This window comes from Microtus pennsylvanicus, chromosome 6 (genome assembly GCF_037038515.1).
Source record: "Microtus pennsylvanicus isolate mMicPen1 chromosome 6, mMicPen1.hap1, whole genome shotgun sequence".
Classification (NCBI taxonomy): Eukaryota; Metazoa; Chordata; class Mammalia; order Rodentia; family Cricetidae; genus Microtus; species Microtus pennsylvanicus.
In genome coordinates, this window is record NC_134584.1 from 50,020,708 (window position 1) to 50,039,953 (window position 19,246).

Genomic DNA, 19,246 nt, shown 5'->3' on the forward strand with positions numbered 1-19,246 from the left:
CACCGCCCGGCTTTCATCTTTATGGGGTATCTTGCTGAATTTTCCTTACCACCACAACTGCCAGATGGTGTGACTATGCCGTGGTTTGCTGATGGGTAAATTTGCCATTTAATATTGCAAACAGAGATAAGAATAAAAAAGAACTATTTTGTATACCTTTCATACATGTCTGTAGTTATATAGGGTAGATTCTCCATTGTAGTATTAGCAGGCTAAAGGCTATACTCATGGAGTCATTAGATATAAAAAAAATATTGCTAATCTGGGCGGTGGTGGTGTACGCCTTTAATACCAGCACCCGGGAGGCAGAGGCAAGCAGATCTCTGTGAGTTCGAGTCCAGCCTGGTCTACAAGAGCAAGTTCCAGGACAGGCTCCAAAGCTACAGAGAAACCGTGTCTCAAAAAACAAAAACAAAAACAAACAAACAGAAAAAGAGACAGTGTTAGAGAATGGAGAAGATTGGTGTCGAACCTGAGTTGTATCGGCTGACAGCTTTTTCATTCACATATACTGGGTCATAGAGTCTGTGGCAAAGCTTGACTTGAAACTATTTCTCGCTCTTGGGGCCACCTTTTACTTGGGTTTGTTTTGTTTCTACTGGGGCTTCAGGCCCACAAAAGTACAAGAATACAGTTCTTGGTTCATTATATTGTTGTCTTTGTTACCTGCACAGCGTTCTTGTTACTTTGTTTCATAATTGAGGACACACCTTCCCGGCCAAGAATTATAATAATAGCCTCACATTGTGCTAGTCTATATATATATATATGGTACTTTCTCATCGCCCTCCTCACATCTGCCTGTTAGGAGAGCTGGGCGGTGTGTGAGGTGTGTGTGTGTGGCTATCCTTGTATGGATATGGATTGTCTTATCACTTGCCTTTTTTAATTCGATCCTAGATTGATTGTATTTAACTAGAGGCAACACTCCGAGCCCCTGTATTCCACAGTTTCGTGGCGGTTTCTCTAGCTCTTGTCGGTGGGCTGTTACGTTATTAAGAGCAGCATTGCTAGCTAGACCGGCATTGTGTAGCTCAGCTGCGGAGAGTGCCCGGTGCACTGCGTGTGTGCGCGTGATCCACAGCACTGCCACAGTGTAGGACACAAACACCAGCGTTCTTGCTACAAACCTCTCGACTCTCCCACTCTTGTGAAAATTTCTCTTGGCTCTGGACCCAAGTGTGGAACTCCTGGGGTGAAGAGCTTGTGAGCGCACTTTTTTATAAAATAACGGCAAATGTTTTCCAAAGCTTGCCCACTTACTATCTTGATACTGTTAGACTTGATTTTTATTTATTTATTCATGTTTTTCAAGACAGGGTTTTTCTGTGTAGCCGTGGCTGTCTTGGAACTCACTCTGTAGACCAGGCTGGCCTTGAACTCACAGATATCCGCTTGCCACTACCCCCCCCCCCCGTTAGACTTTATAATGTTTGTCTATCAACAGAAGAAGTGTATCACTATTGTCTTTGTTTATATACATGTGTGTGTTTTCTCTCTACTTTATATTTTAGCAACCGTTGAGGTAGGAAAAATCCAAGCAGTGTCGCTGATATCTTGATTTTTTAAGAGTTTTGATGGGAGCAAAGGGCACCTTTTATGAGGCACAGAATAGTCTGAGCCCCCTGTTTGATGAGCGTGTGTCATGCACGACTGACTAAGCATTGTAGATATGGCAAGCCCAAGTGCCTCCCTCACCTCAGCTGTGGGGACATGTTCCTTCTCCAAGCCCAAGTGCCTCCCTCACCTCAGCTGTGGGGACACGTTCCTTCTCCAAGCCCAAGTGCCTCCCTCACCTCAGCTGTGGGGATATGTTCCTTTTCCACCATTGCCCTGATTGTGTGAGGGAGGTGATTTTCAGTGTTTGTGATGAGCTGGGGACTGGGTCAGTGTGCCGCCTTCAGTTCAGGCTCCTGAGGGGATGGATGGAGGCAGGAAGGAGGCTTGAAGCCAGGAGTTGAAGGCCAGCCTGAATAACCAGTGAGAACCATCTGAAAGAAAAAAATCAACAACCAAAAGGAGCCCTCAAATGTTCTTGCATCTTTAATGCATTTCCTCACTATTAATTGAGATTATTTTCCTACACATGAGCATACAAGAAACCAGGCTCTGGAGAGTTTGTGTATCATCAGTAGGCAAAGCAGATCCCTTGCTGTGGGCTTCAGTTCTTCGATAAATGGAGTAGTGGGAATCTTAGCGCCCCCTCCCTTCCTTCCACTCTTGGTGTGTAGTGCTGGCTTTTGTACTTATGGAAGTAAGTGGTATATTAGGGAATTATTGTGAATTCTGATACTATGCCTGGTTTTAGGTAGATGAATTCTGATGTCTTTAACCCACATGTTTGGTTGGAGAGACTGGTTCTTTGTGGACATCTCTGATTCCAGCATTCCCTGGCAAGCAGATGGAACACCTTTGCATCTCCGTTTCTTTGTGCAGTCATTTTGTCTGCCTCTCATTCTAGTGTAGGATGTAGCTGATTCAAAGTGTGGCTGTTTAACTCCAGGGATTTGGAAAGGAAAATAACTGGCAACAGAGAGGAGAATTTTGATGTCTTGGTTACAGGTGGCAGAAACAACTTGAATTCGCTTAGGTAAAAAGATTTTATTTAAAACACACGAAATCTTAGAAAGAGTTGAAACAGCTTATCCTCAGTGGGCAATGGTGAGGCTGTGTACCCCTGATAGCCGAAACCAGGGGTTTTCTAAAGGTCCTTAGGACTTGCGAATTCACCTTGATCTCTTCCTGCCGGGGTTGGCCTCACTTCTTGGGAACACAGGCAAAAAGCAGACACTTGAGTCCTTGAGATTGTTTTTCTGTTTCTTTTACAAGATTGCATGTGGCTCAGGTCACTAAGGATGACTTTGACTTTATGATCCCCCTGTTTCTACCTTCCAAGTGCTGGGATTGTATGTGTTGCTGTATCCAGCTTGAGTACTTCATACTATTCCTCTCAAACAGGCTGGAAAGGGACTATGGCTGAGTTTGGTTGGATCACAAGGCCTCCTTGCACTAACCTGCTGTGGCCACATGGTATGACTTTTGTGTAGAACGAGGAAAGAGTGTCTAGGAAAACATTGCTGAGGACAGTATGCACTCTAAGTATGCTACTTGAATTAATTGTGATTTCTCCTTTGTGCTTATATGGAGTCATCTGAGCAGGTGTAAGTTCAGGATGCAATTTGAATAGCTTATGAGCTTCTGAGTAGGTTGGAATGTGTTTGTTGGCTTCTCTTATTGAGGCCGCCATGTTCCTCTGATCCCTTTCTGCCTCTTTATGAGAGCAAGCACTATGCTCTAAGGGATCAAGAGTGACAGAGGAGGGACTACTTGGCTGTGGCTGTTAGTGTTGAGTTGAGAAGGTCTAGCACCTTGACTCCTCAAAGACAGAGTCATTCATGCTAGTTTTTCCATTCAAATCCCTTTACCAAGCCTGTAGTCTTAGACAGTTATAACTATAGTAACATGAGTATTAAATGCGTATTCACGTTCTGGATAAATACAACGCCACAGGCTTGGGAAAAGTTTACACTTCCATGGTAAATATTTAAAAGTTCACTGTGAACATGTGCTTGAGATCAGTTCTTGTTTAATTTTTAATTTTTCCGAGGTATGTGCCACCACGCCTGGCCTTGAGATCAGTTTTTATTGCTGCATTATCTAATGAAGTGGCAATTGAAATTCAGAGCCGAGTTTCAGGTATTCCCACTGTGGTTAAAAAATCTGTGACTAAGGGTCTCATGAGGATGATGAAAATCTGAGAGGCAGGTTGCTTGTTGTGGCGACAGATGGGCTTAGATGCTGATCACTCAAACTCTCTCTAGTGGAGGGTATCAAAATGACTTGGGTTTGAATTTTATAACTTAAATTTTTTGACAGAAGAGGGTTTTTTTTTGTTTTTTTGTTTTTGTTTTTTTGCCGTGAAAGTCTAGAGTTGGGGCAGGATTTGTGCAGTCGTACCTTGTTGCCTGTGGTCACCCCAGAATAGCTTTCTGTGTCCTTGACTTCTAATGAGGGTTTTAAATAGAATAGGTTAGTTCTCTAAACAAGGAAAATGAAAGTTCCATCCATAGTTAAGCTGGTGTAACAATGAAAGGCTAGCCAATATAATTATACCCAATAATTTTTAAAAACAGCTTCAAAGCCTGGCGGTGGTGGCGCATGCCTTTAATCTCAGCACTCGGGAGGCAGAGGCAGGCAGATCTCTGGGAGTTCGAGGCCAGCCTGGTCTACAAGAGCTAGTTCCGGGACGGGCACCAAAGCTACAGAGAAACCCTGTCTCGAAAAACCAAAAAAAAAAAAAAAAAAACCAGCTTCAAAGAAGTTTATTTGATGTACAGTAAACTATACATATGCACTGAATGTGCCTTGATTTTATATGGGGGGATGGGGGGTTATATCCTGATAAAATCATTGTACATTGAAATTATAAGTAAGACATATATTGAATACATCTACACCCAATACATTTCAGTTAGGACAGTAATTGTAACAGTAACAGCGTGGGTAAGAGTATCCAAGATGTAAATACATAAATGTATCATTGCGGTGTGACTTAGTCCTATCTACCCTGCTACAACCTTTCAGTGAAAACAGATTTTTTTTTGAAGGCTTCCCATGTCACTTCCCGGCAACACAGAAGTCCATAGTGGGAGACAAATGAGCATGGCCAGGCTGGAGTGACTAGGCATGGCTGGTTATCAGCGTCACACAGCTGACAATACTTGATTAGCTTTCCCACTCTTGCTCGGTACAGCATTCTTGGCTCTACCATTGGTATACTAGACTCTCACTGTGGAAGAGATGACGTGGTGGTCATGGTCTCTGGTGGAACAGAGGGTAGCAGAAGTAGCAGCAGCCTCTCTGGCTTTCTGAACCACACGAGTGGAGTGGTGGAATAGACCCTGACTGTTCCAGCCCCATTGTGAATGGAGAGAGGTTGGAGGACAAGAAAGGGCTGAGCGTTCTTCGGGGAGGAGGAGGAGTTTGTGTGAGAGCTAGAGAGTGCTTTAGTGGTTCTCTGAAAGCTGGAATTCCTAGATTTCCAGCACCAAGAGTTAGTGTTTCTAAGCTCAGCCATGTGGATAGGTGTAATGATCTAAACAGGCCATGGCTGTCTGTAGAACAGCGTCTGTCCCACATCAGAGGCTCTCCTCCTCCTCGCTGCCTTCAGAATCCCCTGGAAGGCTTGTTAGAGCAGTTTACTCTGCCCCACACCCCCTGATTTCCGACTTAGTGGGTTTGGAATGGGGTTGAGCATGATTTGAGAACGCCTGCTCCCTGAAGTCTACCCACAACGATTACACTGCAGGCCTGTTTAGCCTTTAGTTAATGTAGACGGAAGTCCTCTCTGCACCACGGCATACTTTGTACACTGTACTATAGTAGAAGGGTATTTAGAAAATCAGGTGATGGCTGACTCAGGGATATTTCTGGCTTTTGAGCTTCTCTGTAAAGAGCCATAGCCGGAAGTGCCTCTGTATTAAGGTACAGCCTTCACCAGGATTTGTTTCTGCAGCAAGCAGCCATGGATTAGATAACCAATGTGGTTCACTCAGTGAGAATAAGGTGGTTTCTCCACCTTGCCTGCTAATAGCCCCTGACTTGCTTCCAAAGCTCTGATAGCCCAGTGACTTAGAATTTGCCCTTGATACATGGACAGTTTCTTTGGGCAACCTGCCACTGCTGCTGAGCAAAGGCCTTGGTGCAGCTGAGCAACTTAGACCAATCCGTCTTTCCAACTTGGTCTATGGAGTCTTAATTCATGGGATTGGTTCACATGGGAACATTTCAAACAAACCCAAAGTGAAAAAAAGAAATAGGAAAAGAACTTTGAGAGGCATTCTGAGCTTTTTCAGGGGTGAGCATCTGCAGGTATAAAACACCAGGAAACGGGAAAAACAAGTTGGACCACTTACTGTTGAGACCTTGTAAGGACAGTCACCCTTGAAGGTGGGTTGGGCAGGCTGTAAAACTGGAGATGGCCCTTTGAGATTAGCCTGCTTCTCTCTGTGCAGGGCTTTCTCCGCAAGTCTCCGACCTACCAAGCAGGAAGAGAACCATCTGAGGTGGATTTCTCACAATCACTAGTGACTAAATTCTGTGTAAAATTTACTGCTCTCACAAAGTTAGACAAGTAGAGGTTTTTACCTTGCAGCTCATTAGTGCACAGCGACGTTACCGCCCTAAGGACGAGCTTCCTTTGTTTGGGGGGGGGGGGGTGCATCTCAAGCTGAGGTTGAGCTTAATGGGAACAGCTTGTAGTGAGAAGGGACAAGGCTTGGATTCCATAGCAACCATTTCACCTGTTTTACTCTGAGCAGGTTTAGTTCAGTTTCCTCCTCAGAAAATGTTGACATCTTATCCACCTGGGTGGTGCCAAATAAACGTGATTAGACTGCTTGGCACATGAGAGACACTCAACAGATGAAGTTCCCTTTCCTCCTTAGAAGTAGATGACTTTTGTCGCATTGCTAGACTGGCTGGATGTGGGTCCAGCCTGACTGTCCGCACGTGAGCGTGTAGTGAAGGCAGGGTGGGGAGGAAAATGGAGGATGGCTGTCTGTAATTGCGGCATCCTACTCATCACAAATAATAGGAGATTGATTTTGATGAGAAAAAGTGTTTTCCCCAAACTTTGAGCTTTTTATTAGCTCTGCCTTTAGGGGGTCAGGGTGGAGAAAATAGGGTTCACAGAGCCCCCGCTGCTCTGTCTTGTTTCCAGCAAGGAAGGCAGAGACCGGGTAACACCGTGCCCCTGCACTGTATTACTCTGAAACAAAGCCCTCCGCTTGTTTTCCTCCTGGTATTCCACAGGGTGCAGGATGTTTTCATTGACTCTAGGAGGAAGAGGGGGGCGGGTTAAACGAAGTCACAAGACTTGTTCCCAGGCGATAATTGTCATCCTTCTAATGAGTATAATTAAATTTTGATTAAAATTTGTCCTCATTATACTTACTTCTTGTGTGGCTCTTTGAAATAATATATTGTATTTTGACATTTCAGAACAGGTTTTTTTTTTTTTTGCGGGGGGAGGTGGGAAGGCGCAGGGTCTCGCTGTACAGCCCTGGTTGTCAGGCTGGCTTTGAACTTGCAGATATCTAACTGCTCTGCCTCCCAAGTGCTTGGGATTAAAGGCGTGTCCCATTATGGCCAGATATACTTCTTTTCCTATTGATGTACCTTGTGCACCTCCAAAAATTAATTATTTCATTCTTTAATGGTTTGTATGAGGTATGTTTTTGAGATAAGCTTTTCCAGTTAATCTCAAGAGCGAGTCTGCGGCAGGCATTCCTTGGTTGGTTGGACTCTGTGGGTGGATTTCCATTTCCTTTCTCTGATTTTTTTCATGCGTGAAGACCCTGGAGTGGAGACTTGGCCAAGGGCTTGCCGCAGGCTAGTGTGGAGTGCATGCAAGGTTCAGGGCTTGCCGCAGGCTGCTGTAGAGAGGCAAGGCCAACATTTAGCCCCGAGAATGATGACTCTTGAGCTTTGCTTCTCCCAAGACAGATCTTAATTTGTATTTTCGTTCTACTTTCTTTACCTCTCGTTTCCCAGGCAATCTTTTTATAGCAAGCTCTGAGCTTCTTTTTATTACATTTATTTATTTGTGTATCTTTGTGTGCATCTGGGGGTGCACGCGCTTGTGACACAGCGTGTGTCTCCCAGTCTGTGGGAGTTGGTGCTCTCCTTCCTCCGTGTGAACTCAGGTTTACCTTGAAGGCCAGGCTCTGGGCCTCTGACTTGTGCAGACACTGGGCAGGGCTTGCAGACTCAACAGCAAGGCTGTACACATTACCATTTTTATTGGGTCTAGGTCCTTGGGAAAGTTATCCAACCCCCCAGCCACAGCTTCCTCATTTCTGAGAGAGGTGTCACACCTGTAGGACTGTGCCTAGGAAAAGGTCTGCTGGCTGAGCATTGTTAGCTGTCCTGTCTGCTCGGTAGCTCCTAAACAGGAGTTAGAGATAAGTGAGTGAGCCATTGGCGTGAGTAAGCGACTGCGTGGCACTGAATAGGCGCTCTGACTGGAGGTTTACGGAGATAGATGTGGGGGGATAGAGGTTTGTACCTCACCCTGCAGCCCCCCAGGAGCAGGCTGCACTTGAACTAAGACTTGGAGCAAATCTTGAGGGATTCGCAGGCAAAGAAAGGGGGAAGGGCACTCAGGACTGGGGCTCTGATAAAGTTCATGCTGGAGGGGCAAGGGAAGGGAGTGGATCCTGGAGAAATGAAGCCGGGCTTTGAAGAAAAGGAAGCCTTTTATAGTTCTGATGAGGTCTCTAGAGTAAGGGCAGGCCCTTGACTTGGCAAAGCATTTGCTGGAGAGGGTGTTTTGTTCAGTTGTAAGAAATTCACTGGGAGCCAAGAATGGCTCCCACCAGGGCCTCCTGCGGTGGAATCTAAGTCCACTCCCTGGAAACCCACCTGCTGGCTTGGCTGTGGCCCTGAATTCCACTTTCAGAGGGAAATGATTCCATTCCTCTCTAACCCTGAGTAGGAAACAGTGAAGGAAGTCACTGAGTACTCCCACAGCAGAGGACACAAGGTAGAAGGGGCCCTGTTGCAGAGATGCACCCTATAGAGATGTTGATAATAATTGCGAGGGCATAAAATAGCAGAATAATCCAAAAGCTCAATTGGATCTAAAGGATTTTTTTTTTCTTTCTTCCCTCACCCTCCTCTCCCAAGTCGGGTTTCTTCTCTGTGTAGCCCTGGCTGTCCTGGAACTTGCTTTGTAGACCAGACTGGCCTTGAATTCACAGAGATCCACCTGCCTCTGCCTCCCCAGTTCTGAGATTAAAGGCATGTACCTTCCCCCATTTCTTTTTTTATTATTAGTAATGATGTAATGATTTATTTTTTAAAATATCTTTTTTGATTTTTAATTGTTTTTATTGAGCTATATATTTTTCTCTACTCCCTTATCTTCCTCCCAACTCCCCTTCTACCCTCTCCCATGATCCCCACACTCCCAGTTTACTCAGGAGATCTTGTCTTTTTCTACTTCCCATGTAGATTAGATCCATGTATGTCTCTCTTAGGGTTCTCTTTGTTGTCTAGATTCTAGGTTCTCTGGGATTGTGAATTGTAGGCTAGTTTTTCTTTGCTTTATGTCTAAAAGCCACTTATGAGTGAGTTCATATGATATTTGTCTTTCTGGGTCTAGGTTACCTCACTCAATATGATGTTTTCTAGATCCATTTGCCTGTTCCCCCATTTCTTTAACCCTTTGATTATGAGTAAATGGTCTCTTGGGTTTTTTTCCTCTAGGTTAAAAATGTGTCTGCAGGCACACAAGACATGCCTCCACCGCCATCTGACTATGCAGAGAGAGTTGACAGTCCGATGGTGTACTCCTCCAATGGCAAAGTAGATGGCAGGCGGTCCTACCCAGAGTCTTTCTATAAGTCAACACCAATGTAAGTAGCACCTTAACTGGATAGCATTTGTCTAGAGAGGAGTATTGGATTGGTTAATTAAGGAACTGCCTTGGCCTGTTGATAGGGCAGAACTTAGGTAGGCAGGGAAAACTAAATAGAATGCAGGGAGAAAGGAGGTGGAGTGAGGGAGAAGCCATGAAGCCCATTGAACTCAGATGGAACTTTAGCTGGTAAGCCATAGCCACGTGGCAATACACAGAATAGAAATGTGTTAAATTAAGATGTAAGAGTTAGCCATTAAGAAGCTAGAGCTAGGGGCTGGAGAGATGGCTCAGTGGTTGAGAATACTGACTGCTCTTCCAGAGGTTCTGCATTCAATTCCCAGCAACCACATGGTGGCCCACAACCATCTGTAATGAGATCTGATGCCCTCTTCTGGCTTGCAGGCATACATGCAGACAGAATATTGTATACATAATAAATAAATATTTAAAAAAAAGAAGCTAGAGCTAATGGATTAAGCAGTGATTTAATTAATACAGTTTCTGTGTGATTATTTTGGGGCTAAGCAGCCGGGAACCAACGAGCTGCCCCCGCCCCTTACAACAAATTGGCACACCCATCCCCCAGAGCTTTAGGGTCAGTAGAGCTTAAGTGTGGTTAGAATGCTAAGGCCCTGACAGTAGTGAGAACCAAGCGGCCCTAGAAACCGGTCAGCCTGGGAGATGGAATCTCAGCTTCTGGATTCTGTAGTTTGGAAGCAATTGAAAGGGAGAAAAGAAACAGCTTGATGGTTGTCTAGCATTCATGAGGCCCCAGGTTCAATCTTGAGCATCAGCCACAAAGGGAAAAAGGAAAAGTGTGAGGGGGGGGGCGCAAAGCTTCAGACCTTTTAAATAGTGGATTTGAATAGCCAGGCTGATAACTTAGAAAGCCTAGCCCTTCCTTTGTTCATTTCTGTTCTTGCTGTTTACAGAGCAAAGTAAAACTGTTTCTGTTACTTTCTATTGCTGCATTGGGCTTTGTTTTCATGCTCATGGCAGGAACATTACATGCAATTTAAAATCTGATGCAACGTGAAATAATTACATTAGAAACATAATGAGTGTTCTAGTAAACCTCCTGTTGATTCTATGTGGCTTTAAGATCAACACAGAGAGAGCTAAAAAGCATACTTAATAAACTCCTTCCTTTGAAAGGCGGGGGGTTTAGACAGGTCTCACTGTGTAGCCCACCCAGCACGGCCCAAAGAGTCTCCTGCTTCAACCTCTTGAATGCTGGGGTGACAGGCATTTGTCACTCAAAAACCAGGAAGCATCTTAGTTTAAATATTGTAGTTTTTCAAACTTTGATAATCTATACGCAGTATCATAAAATTAATGTTGCGAAGAGCCTATCTCCTTTGGATAAGCTGTATCTTTGTCCTCACACCGCATTCCAGGGACTGGAAGAACCTGTAGAAAAGAATTTTCCTAACAGCCTTTTGTAGAGTCTCTGGCACAGGCCAGATAAACACTTCTTGTTTGAACTTCCTAAAAGGAAGCATGAGATCCATTTTTCTTAGGCGTTTAAGCACGGACTCCCTCCCCCAATGAGAGCTTTAAAGCTACTTGTATGTTAGAGGGTTCTTTCTGAATTAGTGCCAGACTGAATGCAGGAAGCCAGGCGTCTGTGCTCAGCGGATGAGCTCCTCGGATGGGTGCCCTTTCGGGTGCGCGCAGGGAGGTGGCAGAGTCAAAATGTACTCATCGGTCTCTGAGAGTGGCCCATGTTTCCACTAGGGTGCCTGAAGTGGCTCAGGAGCTTCCTCTGACCTCACCGGTGGATGACTTCAGGCAGCCTCGATACAGCAGCAGCGGGAACCTAGAGACACCTTCGAAAAGGGCTCCCACAAAGGGACGAGCAGGAAAACCGAAGAGAACGGATCCAGACCACTATGAGACGGACTACACGACTGGCGGCGAGTCCTGCGACGAACTGGAGGAGGACTGGGTCAGGTAGGGCCTTTCTCCTCTCCTAGAGCCACCTAAGAGTTCTGGTTATCGTTATGGCCGACCACCCAGGTTTAGGGTTGTTGCCTTTGAAACTGGGGTCATGTTGCCGTCTTATTTTTTGCCCCCAAGACCTGGAAACCCAGTTTTGGGGTTGCGTTTTTCTTTGATGCCCTTTTATAAAACAGAAGCGGAAGGGTCTATTTGACTGTAAACCATATTTCTCAAATACGTACGTCTTCCTGAATTGACTCTTCTACCAATAGACACTCAAGGAAGCCTTTCAAAGAAATAAAACTTGGGTTTAGGGAAATTGTGTTGGACTGATTATAAAATTTCCAAGTCATACAGGCTTTCCTTCAAGTTACACTTTCATGGTGAGTCCCTGAGTTTCTTTTAAAGTTTAATCCAAAGAACTCTTGTGACAGTTTCGTAAGCAGTTAAGGAAAACAGTTTAGTGTTGCGCCAAATATATTGTGTTAGTCTACCATCACCAAACATACAGGTGTGATATATACTATGTAGCCTTTTCCTGTTAGGTGTCTGACACTAGAACAGACATCGATTTTTTTTTTCTTGAGACAGGGTTTCCTGTGTAGCCTTGAGTGTCCTAGAACTTAATCTGTAGACCAGGCTGGCCCGAACTCAGATATCCACCTGCCTCTGCTGCTCGTGCTGGAATTAAAGGCGTGCGCCACCACCGCCCCGCTCATCAGAAATTTTTGCACTGTGAATGGTGGTTCATAAACCTTGCTTCTCAAGGTGTTAAGAGCATAGATAGCTTGACATCCTTTACTTTTGATTCTCATACTTTGCATTCTGTGCTCACAGAATCTTTTTGACTGATTTATTTATCTATCTGTGAAGTATTTATTGGTCTAACTTGTATAATGGAGCATCTAACTAAAAACTCTGAGAAATCTCAAGTTTCTGATTCCTTTTAACTAAAAGATAAATTTTTTCTGTCTGTCAAATGAAGACATTTTACTGACTGTTAGAGCTAAAGTTTAAGTCCCATATTCCGTGAAGCTTCATCTTCCTGTGAAATAATTCCAAGTTTTTTCCCAGTGGATGTTTTGATGTGTCAGCTTCCTATGCAAGGAATAGCTAGCACATTCAGAGATACAGAATCCGTTTTAGAGATTTATGCTTATTACATTTTCTTTATCTGGATTGGACACTGTGTGTATGTGCATGTGTGTGTGTGCATGTGTGTGTGTGCATGTATGTGTGCACGTGTGTGTATATGTGTATTTGTGCGCATGTGTGTGTGTAGGTCAGAGGACAATTTGAGGGAGTCACAGTCACTCACTTCTACCCACAGAGCCATCTTTCTGGCTCCAGAATTCCAGCATTAATTCATCATATTTTCCTGACTTGCAAGATTATTTATGCAATGAACATGTTTTCATAGTTTTTTTTTTCTGTTTGGTTTTGTTTTTTTAGTGCTGGAGATTGAACCTAGGATGTTACACACACTAAACACACACTTTAGTGCTGAGCTACGCCTCCAGCCTCTGTGTGTACATTTTTAATGCATACTTTTCTAATGACAGAACAAGATAAGCTGTTTCCACTTGGGAAAAATACGACCAAAAATAAACAAATAAGCTGGGCTGAAGAAGGTAGGTGGTGGCAGGAAAGAGCCACTCCCAGCCAGCTCTTCTGCAGTGCTCGAGCATTTGTGTTAAGACTTTAAACCTACGTGTTCTATTACCCTGTATCATCCTTAGTGAGAATTAGTGCATTCTTATTGACCGGGAACCTTAAATTTTATGACTTTTGCCTTTATTTGTAAAGACATGAGGAGTGTTTATTTAAAGTGAATGATTACATAAAAAGTATGATTATTCTTTTTGTGTGATAGTGGAGTTTGAACTCAGAACCTTGTGCATGGTGTAGGCAAATGGTCTGCTTATGAGCTGTATCTTCAGGTCTGAAGTCATTCCAGATGGTTTATCCAGAACATTTAGCAAGGGAGCACAGCCCTGTGACCAAATGATGTTCTCCTTTGCAGGAGGACATCTCCTTGACAACCACTTAGCCACTTCAGACTAGGTGCCTGTGCAGCTGATGGGGGGGACAGGTGCTATCGGCCGTGCACCCGTACAGTCTCTGAATAGTTCTTCATAGAATTTAATTGCATCCCTGCTCTGTCTCCTTGGACACGACAGAAAACAAGAGAACATGCTTCCGTACTCCTTACCAGTCAGTGTGTTGCCTTTGAGGGAAGCCACCAGCTTTTTCTTTAGCCCTGAACCATCTCTCCAGACCCAACCACACGCTTTTTGTGTGTGCAAAGGGTGCTCATGTAACCGTGTCCTCCTCTGCTTCTCAGGGAATATCCACCCATCACTTCAGATCAACAAAGACAGCTCTACAAGAGAGACTTTGACTCAGGGCTCCAGGAGTACAAGAGTCTACAAGCTGAGCTCGACGAGGTCAACAAGGAGCTCTCTCGTCTAGACAGAGAGCTGGATGACTACAGAGAAGAAAGCGAAGAGTACATGGTAAAGACCACGCCTCATTTGTTTTGTCTGTCCTTTTGGTTTTGTTTTTACAGGCAGGGTCTCACGTTCCTCAGGCTCCCCTCGCACTGCACTCACTGTGTAGCTGAGGGCAACGTTGAGTCTCCCCTTCCCAAGACTGGGATTTCAGACATGTGCCCCACCTTGCCTAGCTTCAGAACACACACACACATGCACACACGATAAATAAATTGATTAAAAAGTTACAAAGCAACAATCCAGACACATAAATGTATTCCTTTCTATTTTTCTATTTTGTATGCTGTTTTATTGTATGCTACAGCCAGTGTATATAAAATAACTAAACCTTGTGAAACAAATCCATGAAGATTCAGAGAGGTCGATGTTAAGGATTGACAAGCACAGACTGTGTATTATGGCACGTGTTAGAGAAGCTTCTGTACAGACTTCAGATCTAGTTCTCTTGAATATCTACTGGTCCATGAAAAGTGGCTTAAGAAACCTCAAGATCGCTGACTACAAAAAGGAGCAGACTTTCTGGGGTCTGAAGTGATTTGTACTGGAAGACATTTTGGTCAGCAGAGGGTCATGTTGAGCATTCTGCAGACAGAACTGTTTCAAGTCTGCAGCTGCCTGGGAAACCTTGATGCGGTTGAGCCCGGCCTCCAGCCGGAGCTGCTGAACCACCTTCTTCATGGCGGCAATGCTAGAGGAACCCGACGTGGCGCTCGGGACAGCTGTGCCAACCCCTTTCTATTTTAAAAAAAAAAAAAACTGGCAATATTAATTTTTTCCTATTTATAAATACAATTCATTTTTATTGTAAAAACCTCAATTCAAAATTGGCCCCATAAAAATATATCCCTTACAAGGGACTTTAATCCCAGGACTTGGGGGGAAAGGGCAGACTCTCTGTGGGTTTAGCCCTTCTAGTCTGCATACTGAGTTCTATGCTAGCCAGAGCTATATTTCTACCACATACTCCAGAAAAGCTTTGTTTCCAAGAGAATGCCAGGAGTGCAGGTAGGCAGACACAGTCCGAACAGTTAAGAGCACTGGCTTGTCTTCCAGAGAACTGAGGTTCAATCTCTAGTACCCAGGGTATCTGATGCCCTCTTCTGGCCTACTTAATGACCAGGCATAAATGATGTGTGCAAACTTAACCTGCAGGCAAAGCACCTGTATGCAAAAAATTTAAATTAAAATTAAGCTGGGTGTGGTAATGTACACCTTTAATCCCATCGCTGAGGAGGCAGAGGCTGGCGGATCTCTGTGGTCTACAAAGTGAGTTCAAGTACAGCCAAGGCTGTTACACAGAGAAACCCTGTCTTGAACTCCCCACCCCTCCAAAAAAAGAATAAAAGAGAAAGACAAGAAAGCATCATTAAGCAGGCACTGGAAGCATTCACCAAACATTGACTGGGGAAATTCCTGAAGGCAGCCAGCTGGAGTTCCTGAAAGACTCCCAGGGCAGAGCCGCTGTCCTCTTGTCAGGCTCCAGCAGAAGAACAAATAACAGCAGGGAGGTAACTTCGTCATACTAGGCCTTGCAGACATCCAGCAGAGACATTGGGAAGCCTCTTTAAAGCTGTTGTTCCTAACTGAGCTTTCTCTGCCTGGATGAGGCTCCCAAACTGAACTTTAGCTTCTGGGAGCCCCAGGCAGACACCGTTACTTCTGGGCTAAACAATAGTCGCCTCTGTTGGAATGGTTCACTCTTTAGCTCTTCTCAAGGACACGTTCTTGTTACTCTTGGGCTGTTTTGCTGTTCGCTTCCCTCATGGTCACACAGTCTGAGGCTGGCCAGTCCATTCCCTGATAAGGGGTTTTGGAGGACATGGCACAAACACGCTTGGTCTGAAGGGAACGGGCAGCCCTGCTTCCAGAGCCAGCTTCTCACCGAGCTCAAGCTGTATGTGACAGTTACCAATATAATGCCCATTGTAGTGGCCCAGATTGTTCTGATTTGACCATGGGGATGTCTTTGGTTGCTCCCTATGTCTCTTTACCGTCATCCTTTGGGTTCTCATCTTTATGAGACAAGGTCTCATATGTCGCTGTGTAGCTCAGGTGAGCTTGAACTCTTCTTGCTTAGTACCCTATTAAAGGCATGTGTCCTCACACCTGGCTTTTCTTTAAAGATTTATTTGTTTATTATGATACAGTGTTCTGTCTGCATGCATGCCTGAAGGCCAGAAAAGGGCACCAGTTCTCATTACAGATGGTTGTGAGCCACCATGTGACTGGGAATTGAACTCAGGACCTCTAGAAGAGCAGTTAGTGCTCTTAACCTCTTAGCCATCTCTCCAGCCGCCTGGTCTTTTCTTTTGCAGATAGATAATGCGCTAGGCAAGCTCCCTGCTGGCTGGCACTGTTTCTTTCCTTCTCCTTTACACAGAAATGGTTTGTGGTTATTGTTTCGTATCAATAAGGAATGTCTCCTTTTATTGACACGGGATCTGGGTCTGTAGCATAGGCTGACCTTGAACCTTGTATCCTCTTGCCACCTACCTACTGGGATTTCAAGTTTGTGCCATCAAGTTTGACTTCTTAAAACGTTTATGCATAAAAGTAGCTATACAATTTTCAATTTTATGATTCTGTCATAATTTAGTGAAGGGTGTATAAGGCTTTGAAAATGTGTGTTCCTATGTAGTGACTACAAATGCCAGACTATGAAACTGTTTTTCTAGAGAGCATGAATTTAAAACATTTCAATTGTCTGTCAGGATTTTACTGAGAACACTTCCACAGTAGTGTGCTAGGGGCCATTTGACTGTCTTGAGCTTTAGTAAATAAACCTCTGCCATCACCCCGTATGCTGCTCGGGTCTTTGTTCTCACTGAGTTCTTCTTACAGTTCTCAGTTGTGATGATCTGTGTGCTGCTACTGTACCTTGATTTATATGTTGTCTTATAGCTTTTATCTGATATTTTGGTAAGCCTTTCTCAATTTATCCAACATTTATAAATCAGTTACTGTATATTTGATTATTTTGAAATGCTAAAATTAGAAAGATAAAATCTTATGTCCCTCTCGACAGAGAATTAAAATTCTCATCAGGAAACTGCCATCTGAATGCTGAAGACAGCATGGCTGACACCGTGTTCACATTCTGTGTACAAAGGACTGTCTGAGTAAATGCTCAGAGTGGGAATCGAGGCAGCCCAAGGCCTAGACAGTTTAGGGGAGGTTTCACTGAGCTGTGATTGTTAAGAATCGTGTAAAGTGAGTGTGTGGGGTTTGCTTGCCCTTTTAGATACTTGGAAGGCCCACATTTTCAACAACTGAGCCGTCTCTCCGGTTCCAAAAAATGCTATTCTTTTTCTGTTTGTTTGGGTTTTTTTTAGACAGAATTTCTCTTTGTAACAGCCCTGACTGTCCTAGAACTCACTCTGTAGACCAGGCTGGCCTCGAAATCATAGAGATCTGCCTGCCTCTGCCTTCTGAGTGCTGAAATTAAAGACGTGCACCACCACCGCTAGGCAAGAACGCTAGAGAAAATGCTTCAATAAACATTGTCTTTTTTTCTCATTCATAGGCTGCTGCTGATGAATATAACAGACTAAAGGAAGTTAAAGTAGTAAGTATCTAATTTTAAGATTCTTTTTTATTTAATGTTTATTATAATGACTACACCATTCATGTATATGTACACTGTTTATAGACAAAGTCCCTGCCATTTACATATAAGCATTATAACTGAGAAGTTGGAACATTAATTTTATTTGTTTGTAGCTACAGCTTATACTGATTTTCTAAAAACTTTTTTTTTTTTTTCCGAGACAGGATTTCTCTGTGGTTTTGGAGCCTGTCCTGGAACTAGCTCTTGTAGACCAGGCTGGCCTTGAACTCAAAGAGATCCACCTGCCTCTGCCTCCCGAGTGCTGGGATTAAAGACATGCACCACCACTGGCCGGCCTGCCTACCTATTTTATTGTTAACAATTATTTGGTTCTGGAGTGAGTTGATATTCCCAGTGGAGACCTATTATTCAGATTTTTGCATTCATGCGATTCATTTTCTCCCTTCTAGTCTGCAGATTTTAAAAGTAAGAGGAATTACTGCAAGCAGCTGAAGAGCAAATTATCGCACATCAAGAGGATGGTTGGGGACTACGACAGACGGAAAACTTAGGCAGGTGCCTGCTACTGGGGAGATGCGGCGCATCTGTCCGCCGGATGGCTCTGCAGTTCTCTTCGGAGGAAAAGTGACTTTGGACTCTAATCTGGGAAGTTAAAACTTCGTGATCATTATTACCAAGTTTCCGTAGCGTTAATACCATCAGTTTCATATCGTCAGTATTGAAACATTTTATAAATGGCTTTTGATAATCCACTGGGCCGAACACTCCAATTAGGAATTTCACACTTTACACATTGATTCTTGTATTAAGAATGAAATGTTGTTCAAGGTTGTAAATTCAAAGACAGGTGCTGGTGTGGACTGTGCTGTGAACTTTCACACATGCCAGACAATGATGTCTTAATACCCAAGTGTGTTCCTCCAGGTGGAGGCCATCTCCTTAATCATCTCAGCAGCCCTCCAGGTGGCTTATTTATAATCACTTTTCAGGTGAGGAAGTTGGGTCCCTGCTGTGACATCTCCACAGCGAGACTGCTTGCTTCCCAGAGGCGGTGTTGGCTAAGTCTGTTTTATGACTCACAGCGTTTCCCCGCCTTTTGTAATTCCCTACTGTGTACAGTACATTCTGTGGGCCACCTTCCCTACTGTGTTTTTCTTGTATTGACTTTAACATAAATGATTACGCATTATTTCACCTTCACATTTTTCCTGATTTCTAAGATCATGTAACATTAACAAATGTGTGAAATTTAAAAATTGTAAATATATTATTTACTTTTGAAAGATCATTTTAAAAGGGTTAGAGTTTTGTGTATTTTTAAAATGCTCTTTATACTTGATAGTTTACATGTTTATTTTATTTTTTTTGTAACCCACTAGATCTTTTCACTGTATCAGAGTATCCAATTACATTTACAATTATGGCTTGAATTGTATTTCACAGGAACGTTCAAGTTTTGTACATATTTTGTAAGGTATTAAAGCCTGGTGTTCTGTAATGTGCTTGTTTGATGTCATTTGTGCTGTGGTGGTCAGCTGTGCAGAACTAGACTCAGGCGTTTCAGTTGTGTAAGCTGTCTTGGGTTCTGTGCCAGCTAGTGATTCCTAGTCCTTGGGCAGTGAAAAACAAATCTGGATATGGAATAATGTTCATACAATAGCAGTGTCTCAAAATCCATGATATTCTTTAAAAAATAAGATTCTTGTTAGTAGCATAAAATTAGTTGATAATACTGCATACACCAAATTGATTGTGTACATCGAACTCAGTTTGGTCTATTTTTTTTGTTTTTTTGAGAGA

The 19,246-nt window shown here is 43.6% G+C and overlaps 1 protein-coding gene and 1 pseudogene across 1 annotated transcript in view; one reads left to right on the top strand and one right to left on the bottom strand.

Moving 5' to 3' along the window:
* The window catches only part of Ocln (occludin), a 41,542-nt gene extending 22,598 nt beyond the window's left edge, over window positions 1-18,944 (top strand). Inside the window, exons 5-9 of the mRNA XM_075976204.1 lie at window positions 9,271-9,419; window positions 11,162-11,377; window positions 13,710-13,881; window positions 17,402-17,443; window positions 17,896-18,944. Coding sequence (XP_075832319.1) covers window positions 9,271-9,419; window positions 11,162-11,377; window positions 13,710-13,881; window positions 17,402-17,443; window positions 17,896-17,997 — 681 coding nt within the window. The 3' untranslated portion in view covers window positions 17,998-18,944. The remainder of the gene's footprint in view (window positions 1-9,270; window positions 9,420-11,161; window positions 11,378-13,709; window positions 13,882-17,401; window positions 17,444-17,895) is intronic.
* LOC142852676 (guanine nucleotide-binding protein G(I)/G(S)/G(O) subunit gamma-5 pseudogene) lies at window positions 14,360-15,875 on the bottom strand (annotated as a pseudogene).
* Window positions 18,945-19,246: the final 302 nt, after the last annotated feature.